This window comes from Coffea eugenioides, chromosome 11 (assembly GCF_003713205.1).
Source record: "Coffea eugenioides isolate CCC68of chromosome 11, Ceug_1.0, whole genome shotgun sequence".
Classification (NCBI taxonomy): Eukaryota; Viridiplantae; Streptophyta; class Magnoliopsida; order Gentianales; family Rubiaceae; genus Coffea; species Coffea eugenioides.
Genome location: NC_040045.1, coordinates 1,491,907 through 1,502,341, shown reverse-complemented (window position 1 = coordinate 1,502,341; position 10,435 = coordinate 1,491,907). Strand labels below are relative to the sequence as shown.

The following is a 10,435-nucleotide window of genomic DNA, read 5'->3' as shown; positions in this document are numbered from 1 at the left end:
GGGATAGTTGTTCTTCTCTGTAAAATTCAGAGTTTTGGCTCAAGAAACGGCTAAAGCAGATTTCCAATCAATCAACTCATCTATCACAAAATACGTAACAGGTTAGAACTTAATTAATCATAATCCAATGGCTGTAAATTGACATTAGTTTGCAAATCCTGATGCAATGGCTATACATTAGACAGCACAAGTATCAAGTGAGTATAATCCTTTGGAAGAATCAAGTGAACCCATGTCTTCTTAGTACCAAAAGGCCTTTTTCGGATAACATGCAGCAAATTATTGTGGTTCATCACCACAAAGGCGCAGCAAAGAATTATTTGGGTTAGGATCCTTCAAAATATGGAGGATGTGCCAAGTGTCAAACAGTGGACCAGTCACTTGTCTCAAGGACAGCATGTTACAGTAGAAGACACTCTCCTTTTATTATATTCGAGAGATTATTCTAATTCTATTTCTTCTTAATCACCTCGTCTTATTCTAGAGTAACGTTTTCAAAAAGTCAGACTACGTATAGAGCCTCAACTTTGTTGATGCTTTATCGTTATATTTTACTAAGTTTTTTCATTATGTTTACTAAATTTTTTTAAAAAAAATTTTACTTTCATAAATGTAAATGAAATTTTAATTCCATCAATGAATATGTAAGATAAATTTTTTAAAAAAATAGTGGGAAAACGTATCTAGGTGTTTGCCAATTTCACAGAAATCAACTCATTCAAATAATTTCTGTTTTTGGAAAAGGCATATACTTGGAAGCTTCTCATGTCTGTATCATCAATTGCCTAACCAAATCAAATGACCGTCCGCAGCTGTACATATCATTTTACTTGGTCAACGGTCTCATCAAGACTGTTAGGCCTTCTAAGCTTCAAACGATTTCCATAAAGTAGAACAAAGAGATTGAACAAAGTATTTAATCGTTCTTCTTCATCTCAAGAAATGGCCTCTTCCACCTCCTCCAACTGCGCAGATTCGGTCTTGAATGCTTTGGAAAATCTGGATGACCTTTGGGATTTAAATGTTTACATAGCTGAGAAACTGAAGCGGGAGTTTCGACTCTTGAGGACATTTCTCCTCTGCGCCAGAATATGGAGCAGTTTTGAATCTGACAGTGATGAGCATGTAAGTCTAGTATCTTTCATGTCTAAACTTGAAGCTGCTATCAATGAAAGTGCACTCAATTTTCAACCTTATTGTCGTAGATCGGGCAGAGTAATGAGTAAAAAGCTGTTTAGGTTGTCTCTTCTAGTTCGACGTAGTATCGAAACTTTCAGGCAAAAAATCAACCATTTTTACTTCAGATTCTCTAATATTCTGTTGCAAACTAGTAATTGTCTAATGGGATCTGAGTTGATTGAATTAATGGACTCTGTACTAGAGAATCTGGTTGATTTTCTTCTCTGCATCCATGGAGATGATGGTCAAGTTCTACTAGAACTAAGCAAAGACCTGCAGCAGAAGCTAAGATTCTTCCAAAGTTTGATTCGCTTCAGTTTGTCACGAGTTGTTGAGCAGAGGCAATCGGGAGCTGCCATATCTCACATCAATCTTGTGGCTCTGAATGCAGCACGCATCTTTTCCGTATGTTGGTTAGACGTAAAAGATGAACAAGTGTTGAATGAAGTGCAAAATAAGATTTTGGAACTGCTACAGATGATCAACCCCGTTGATCCTCCAGTCCGTGAGATTTACATGCAAGTCCTCATGGGTTCAAATTTATCAGGATCATCATGCACTATGAATAAGGAGATGAATAAGCACATATTGGGACGCTTAGTCGATGCTTTCCTGGGTAATCTTTGGGAGATACTTAACTGCAGTACCAGTTTAATGGATTCTAAGACAGATGAAATACATAGAGTCTACGAGGGACTGAGATTCTTGAGAACCATTCTAGAAAACCAGTATGAGAACTTTGATGACCTACCTGAAAAACTGAAGGATATTATTGGAGCTTCTATTGGTGAGGCAAGAAATGTGATTTACTCACTTTTTAAGCACGAACTGAAAGAGGGTTCTGCCAGGGAAATGGATATTGTTCTCTTTGCTTTCCAAGAAAACATTAAGCTTATTGAGGCAGAAGTATCCGACAAATATGCAGTAACAGAAACATTTCAATCACCCAGTACAATCCTGGAAGATATTAAGCTTGTTAATATAGAAGCTATAGAGATTGATGATGAAAATTACAGCTTTGAAGCTGAAAAGACTATCCAGGCCTTACAGCATTCACAATCACAAAGGACTATACCAACATTCAATCAAGTTGTGGTGGGATTTGATGATGAGGCCGAGCAAATAATCTGCCGACTTACAAGAGGATCGGGACAGTTGGACATTGTTTCGATTGTTGGCATGCCTGGACTGGGTAAGACAACATTAGCTAACATAGTTTATCATGATCCTTTCATTATATGCCACTTCCAGATTCGTGCTTGGTGTTGCATTTCTCAAGTATATGGAAAGAAAGATGTCTTAATTCAGATATTGGTTTGCATTCGTCCTGTGGGTGCTAATGAATATTCTGGGATGAAAGAAGATGATCTTGCTGAAGAGCTCTATCACAGATTGAAGGGATACAGGTACCTTGTTGTTCTGGATGATCTTTGGGACATTGAGGCCTGGAATGGGTTGGAAAGGTTGTTCCCAGATGACGCCAATGGAAGTAGAATTCTTTTAACAAGTCGAATTTCTAAGTTGGCTTTGGAAGTTAAACCTGCAAGTAGACCTCTCCATCTCCGCCAACTTACCGATGATGAGTGCTTGGAATTACTACAGAAGAAACTAATAGAAAGAGGAGGATATCCTCCGGCACTATTGCTACTTGGAAAGCATATAGCAAAAGGTTGTAAAGGGCTACCTCTAACAGTTGTGATCGCAGCTGGAATTCTTGGAAACTTAGAGCAAGATGGTTGGGAAAAAGTGGCAGAAAGTCTTAGTTCAAGCAGTGTTTGCGGCACAGAACATTGCATGCATATGTTTGAGCTGAGCTACAAACATTTACCTAATTATTTGAAGCCATGCCTTCTATATTTTGGAGTATTTTTAGAAGACCAAGAGATTCCTGTTTGGAGATTGATGCGGCTGTGGATTGCTGAAGGCTTTGTGCAAAAAACAGAGGTAAAGAGTCTAGAGGACATAGCTGAGGACTATATAATGGATCTGATAGGGAGAAGCTTGGTTATGGTTGACAAACAAAAATCTATTGGTGGAGTGAAAACTTGCCGCATTCATGACTTGTTGCATGAATTTTGTCTAAGAAAAGCCAAAGAAGAAAATTTTCTGCAGTTGAGACGTGGTTATGCTGGACTCTCTAATTTTGATGAGCCAAGTAATACTCGTCGGTTGTCTATTTATTCTAAAGCAAAGCATTTTCAGAAATCAAGGCTATTTTGTCCCCTTCTAAACTCTCTACTGGTCTCCAGTCAGAGTGAGAACTATGCAATACCATACAATTTCTCATTTATTTTGCGCATGTTTAAACTTCTGAGAGTGTTGGATTTGGGAAAACTTAATCTCGGTTTTGTTTTTCCTGGTGAAATTTCATTGCTTGTTCAGTTGAGGTACTTGGCATTTGGGGGTAGCATGACTTCCATCCCATCATCAATAGCAAGCCTCTGGAACCTGGAAACGTTGGTTTTAAAATTATCGCCAGGTAGTCTTTTTCTCCCGGATACTATTTGGAATATGCGGACATTGAGGTACCTCCATGGAAGTGGTAGCTTTCTTGATCTTAGTTTGGCCAAATATAACTGGGAGAGCTCCTCAGATTTGTGTAACCTCGACACTATGTCGGCTCTTGTGCTTGATTTGGGGCAAAGCATGGATAAGATAATGAAAAAGTTTCCAAATATCCGCAAACTAAAATGCAGTCTCCGGGAAACAGAAGAATCTTCTGGGGATTGGAACAAGGTTGTGGCAATTGACTTTCTATGGCGACTGGAGTCACTCAAGCTGTCTTTTTATCATGTGAACAAGAATCATTATGAGTACCATTTCCCCTTGAATCTTAAAAAGTTGACTCTTGAATCATTTCCCTGGAGTGCGATTTCCTCAATTGGAAGACTACCTAATCTTGAGGTTCTTAAATTACTGGGAGCAAAAGGCTACAGGGTAGAAATATGGAACATGGAAGAAGGGGAATTCCCTAAACTCAAATTCTTGAAGTTGGAGGCCTTGCCCGTTGTCAAGTGGACATGCTCCAGTGATCATCTCCCTTGTCTTCAGAAATTAATTTTGCACCGCTGCATGGAATTGGAGGAGCTACCTTCTTGTTTGGAGGAAATTCCAACTCTTGAATTGATTCAAGTACATCGGTGTCCAGGTTCTGTTGGAAATTTGGTTCAACAGATTAAAGAAGAGCAGATGAACTGGGGAAATGTGGATCTGAAAATCCTTATTTTAGAAGAGATTTAGAATCTTTCTTCATCGGTAAGCTCAGATTCAGATGCAGAGGGCTTTTGAGTAGACCTGTCTAGAACTATTAGAAGCATCAACTTCTTGCTGCGTGTAATCCACATATGTAAAGGAAGCTGCTTCAATAACAAATGAATGTACTATTTGGCAAATTGATTACCATACTGCTGATGATGGATGTAACTTATGCCAGATGATTAAATCTGTAATTCGTTACAGATGGCCATGTCTAATATTCTGCTTTCATGTGCCATGCATTTTGTTGATCTTGTTTCCCTACATTGTGAATAGTTGTCGTTCCACTGTATTTGCTGGTAGCAAAGATCTACAGCTACGACCCAAATGAGCCAATATGTGGTGAACTTTCATGGTTCTATGGTCAAATCAATGTTTATAGATTGAATACTGATTGGTGCAAGAGATATGATGCTCGTACCCCGACGGTTTGAAGCCATTTCTATCAGAAACTATGGCAACCATTCTGAAGGCATGATTGTGCAAAACCAAGATTTCAGGCCTGTATAAAGTGATGCTTCATTCCATAACCAAGATATCAAATAATCTTATTCAAATAAAATCATCTGGGATAAGATGCAAATCACAATTCACTTAGTAAAGACCTTTTGATGAAGTATGCCTGATATATTTCTAATCTTAAAGAAGTGTAAAACTTTATCACATGCAAAATCATTAGAAAAATAGCCACTGAAAGCAATGGTTATATACCTGCGCACTTGTCCCAAAGCTCCTATTTGTTCATGAAAAGTTCTCAAACCAAATTTAAAGTCATCTTTGAGAAGATTCAACAAGCTTAAGTTGGTCTGTTGTGATGCTCTACTTAGTTTGTGGATTCTTCAGGACTAATTTCGACCTTTCCTATTGATCCGTTTTCAGTTCCTCCCTAGCTTGTGTTACCATTTGCTCATGTCTGCGTAGTTTCTCTGGCTTTAAGCCCTTTTCTTTTTCCATCAGCTTTTTCCTTATTTCCCTTCTGCACTATGGTCCTTTTAATCAACATTTATTTCTGCTTGTTGTGCGAGATGGGAATGCAGTCTCAATAGAATCTGATGTGGGGGTTTCTTTGATGATGGAGATATGAGATTATTGTAAACATGGTACAAATAAAATAGCATTTCCACTCAGCACTTAAGCATAGCAATATATCAAGCAAAATTAGTCCAATTTTTATTCAATATACTCTCATACAACTCGTTATGACAATTTTGCATATTAAAAAATCCCGACTTCCATCTCAGAATCAATTGGCAGTAATTGAAATAGGCCAAGACCTTTATTAACTAGTATAAGTGGTTTTGGCTAACTGACGTGTGATTACTTTGTTTAACATTATGAAAACAAACGAGAACAATATGCAAAAAATCGTTGCATCGTACATTTCTTTTGTTTTGTCTTGTCCGGATATTTTTGGGGCACTGCATTTTGAATCTCTATTGCAATATTACAAATTAGTTTGCTTTCATAATCATCAAAAAAATAAAGAAAACTATTGTAGTCATGAACAGTGATATTCTAATGATTGCTTTTAGAGTGAAGTTTTAGAAAACCAGACTGCCCCAAAGCCTTTTGCCTTGATGATCCATTTTTCCTTTTTGATTATTTTTACTAAAATTTTCTAGCTTCTATTTGGATAAATGTCTATGTGAGATAAATAAAATAAATAAAAATGGATGGAAAAATGGCATTTGGCAATTTCTGTTTTCAAAAATTAGTTCCATCCAAATGGCAAGATTTTTATATACAGTCAAGTTTTGTTAAAAAAAAAAAAAAACAGCAGTCCAAGGGGATGTTTTGTCTTCAGAAAACATACACACCCTATTTGATAACCCAATTCAGCACTTAAATTTAATGAAATCAGATTTTAATATATTTAAATCATTTGATAACCAAAAATTGAACATCTAAGTTAATTAAGTGGCACTGAATTTTCTAGATAAAACTTGCATCCAAAATTAAGTGATGAATTATTTATTTATCACTAAATGTGATATCTACTCAAATGTATCAGATTTAATATTTAACAATTCAATAATTTAATAGATTCAAAATTTAGATTTCAGATTTCAGTTTCTAAACTTCAATTTTATTAAACGCACCCTAAAGGTGTCTAAAAACATTCAGCACGATACTCAATGAGCTTAGTTGAGTTTGCCACCAATAAGGACTTATAGCCCATCCAAATGCTAAGTCCGAGATTCTCATCTCGCCGCTAGCATAAATTATCCTTATGACCCCTTATAAATTAGGGATAATTTCAGAAATCTCCCCTGAAATTTCTAACATTTTCATTGACCTCCCCTGAGGTTTCCACAATTACACTGACCTCCCTTGAGGTTTACGATTTGTAACAAAATCAGCCCATGATGTTACAAGTGAACATAAAAAAGTGTTTTTTTGGAAAGAGAGAGGAAATTTGTTCCCATAAATGCCCCTAAGATAGGTGTACAAGTTATATTGGTGAAATAATAAAAACTAATAAAAACCAGAAATAAATTAGAAAAAGTGAGGGAATGTTAGTGAAATAAGGAAAAAGAGTCATTGACTTTATTTGCACAAAGCTGTAGTAACGGCTACTGGCTACTGCTATGTTTTGCAATGTTGAAGACTATGACACAACTGACACATGAAGAGATATTCGAACTTAAAATAAGAAAGTCATAAAATTATATGTGCACAGATCTTAGCAAAATAGCTAAACCTTTATGAGTCATTTTGCTCTACTCTTGGATATTGAAACTTGGAAGCAGGTAGTCTAACTGAGGTAACTGGTAAAGATCATGCATCAAACTTAGAAGGCTTTTTGAATTAATTAGTAGTTTAAACCATTTCAATCACAAAAGAACTAAATCAACCAATACACATATTACTATGAAAGACACCAAGTCTACAAACACAAATAATTATCAAATCATGTACACCTAATGAAAAATCAAATCCCAAATCACATTGCATGAAAACCAGATAAAAACAACTACCTGAACCATACTTTATTTAGGATATAATCCCAATACAGTCTAAATCTGTGACGACCCCACCTCCCCCTAAGGAGTACCAAAGGGTTCGGCGAACCGCCTGCCCAATTCTCGCCAGAACTCACTCACTCGTATCTCACGCATACATCCATAGGCAATAAATAACATCGCAATTCAAACTTATAATATACATCGATGCACAACCCAAATCAAGATACAAAGCTTCTGTACACCCAAAATACTTCAAAGTATATACAAACCAAGTACAAATCATCCTAAGTGAGTGATAGCGGGAGTACAAATCAAAAGTCAAGACAACTAGCCTATGCTAGTCTGTACACGTCTCACGCTTCGCTCGTACCCCTGTAAGGAAAACAAAACTAATGGAGTGAGCTAAAACTCAGTGAAGTTCCAAATATCAAATTGTCCATCAAATAAAGGAAAAGTAGTATAATAGTGAAATAGCGAGCAAAACAAGTCAATAATTGAGTAATAACACTTCATATAGCCAAAGAACAAATATTTCGCATTTCACATGTAAGGATACAGTTGCTCGTATATAGGTTCCCCCATAGCTTGATCGATTGAGAGTTGACACTCCGTCAACTTTCACGTAAAAATATAGTCCAGTAGAACATCACTTAACTCCAATCTCCGTCCATCGATCAAACCCCTTACTGGGCCCGAACTCCACAATAAACACTGGTGGTAGTACTCGAGTATACCGATTAGTCGAGGAGATAACACTCCACTCGACATCACTAACTATCCAAGGTTCGTTATCTAATAGACCAGACCCTTGCCGGCTCGACTCGACTAACTAGCCACAGGGTTTCTGAAATTTCAGGCAAGATACAATTCATATGCATGTATAGCAAGTCAATTGCAATCGATGAACAAGAACAAATCACATTAGGGCAAGTGCGATAAAGTACACTCTTGCCCTATCAATTCACTTATATATCATGTAAATACATTGGTCAAGTAGTAAACACAAATGTCAAGTTCAATCAAATATTTAGAAGCACTCACCAAAATATAGTGCCTCTGGTGATCACGTCTAGGTTGTACTCCAGGTTTGGAATCCAAATCTGCGATAAAACTTTGTTTAAAAACTTTGAAAAAATGACTAAGGTTTGAAACTTATACGTTTCGTTCAATAAGAATCAAGTAATTGAAATTTATTTGGAGAATATTTGTGAAACACTTGCTCGCTTTTCAAACTGGGAAAATTTGTAGCAATGATACTTGGAAATATCATTTGAGGCAAAAGAACGAGGAAGACGTATTTTTAGTAGTCATTATTTCATTTCCCAAGGGTACAAGTTTGGCCAAATTCTAATTTATATACCTCGATACAAGAAGATGCAAATATCCTAAATGGTTCACGTGGTATTCGCTCTCAAGTCTTACTTAAGTCGCAAATATATCTACCTATCTCTCGAGCGTAAATTTGGGCAGCACGCCCTTTGTATTTACCTATTTTTCAACCATTTATGACTTCATTGTTTTCCTCAATCAGTTCCAAAGTCACACACAAAATAAGTTCATTTCAATAGTCGTTCAATAGGCTCAAAGTCGTACAAGTACAAATTCAAGTTAGGAAAATGTCCGGAAATGAAATTGAAGTAAAAAACAAAAGACAGATTAGACGTTGTTTAGCGGAACGGACACAACCGAAGATACACTTATCGGATTGGGGTACAATTTATACCATTTCAAAGCTAAGACAAAGGCCTACAACTTTGATGAAGACCATTTAATTCAGTTCGTAGTGTATCCAGGTCAAAATTTCAAATTACAGAACCAGAATCTCACATTCCGCTAGTTAACCGCACTATGTGTAAACGACAATAACTAAGACTACTGAAGTCCGATTAAGGCGTTTTTAGGGTCGTTGGAAAGCTAAGACATAGCACTACAACTTCTGTGTTTTGGCCAAAGGCTAATTCAGTATGGATCAGGGTGAACAGATGCGGTCAGATTGGTGAAATGTCAAAACCGGCCACAAAGCTCTACCTATGGCAGTCAGGGGTATTTTTGTCTTTTCACATGATACAGTACTCGGATTGAGCTGAAATTTTACAGACAACTATAAAATATCATTCTCTACAACTTTCATGTTTTGTACTAAGCCTAATTCGGTCTCCCTCATGGTCAAATAGAACTGGGCAGAACAGGGTATTTTCAAAATCGAAAACTGGAATTCATGCAGTCCAATGCTAATTTTCTTATTTCTGGCTTGATTCACTACCTCCACTTCCTATACAAGATTATAACCATCATATACCATCTAACCAACAAGAAATACAGTTGAAAACCTCAACCCTAACTCAAGAACATGCACCATATCCATCCAAACCATTGAAATAGCTAGCATTAACCACAAAATTAAGGTGCTATACCAACTTAAGCAAGATTAAAAGTAAGAAAATGGTGAACCAGCATTATTACCTTACTAAAGTTGCTTTCAAGAGTAACCCTAGCTTTCCCTTCCAAACTTTTACCAACACACAGCTACCTAAGCACTCAAAGGAAGATTTAATCGGTTTCGTTTCTTGATTTTCACTCAAATGAAGCTAAACTCTAAGATACAAATGGAGTTTCTTATCTCTTTTTGCTCCTTCAAGTTTCGGCCACCATAGCTGAAAATGAAGATCAAGAAAGGTTATAAGACTTAGTCTTCATTTGGGTCAAAGATGCAAGGATTGTTGCCACTTGTCTCCACCAAATTACATCTCAAAATTTTTTCTTTTCTCTTGTTTTTAAAGTCAAAATTTTCAGCCCTCTTCATCAGCTTTAGAGCTGATATTTAAGCTCTAATATCAATGAGATTAGCTTGATAAAAAGGTTGGTCAAATGGTGTGTTCAATCGGTAGTGAACGGTACCCGTCGGTTCGAGCCGATTTTCCTTAAATCGCGTATACTAGGGTTTTAACTTATAATTCACTAACTTATTATGATCACTTCTACTCACACACTTAATATCATCTAAAGCTCACTCTTAATCACCAAATTTGATCCAC

At 36.7% G+C, this 10,435-nt stretch overlaps 1 protein-coding gene across 1 annotated transcript; it reads left to right on the top strand.

Moving 5' to 3' along the window:
• The first annotated feature begins 942 nt into the window (after nt 1-942).
• On the top strand, nt 943-4,419 carry LOC113751430 (putative late blight resistance protein homolog R1B-16). Its single transcript, XM_027295445.1, has one exon. The coding sequence runs from the start codon at nt 943-945 to the stop codon at nt 4,417-4,419; it is 3,477 nt and encodes a 1,158-aa protein (XP_027151246.1).
• Nucleotides 4,420-10,435: the final 6,016 nt, after the last annotated feature.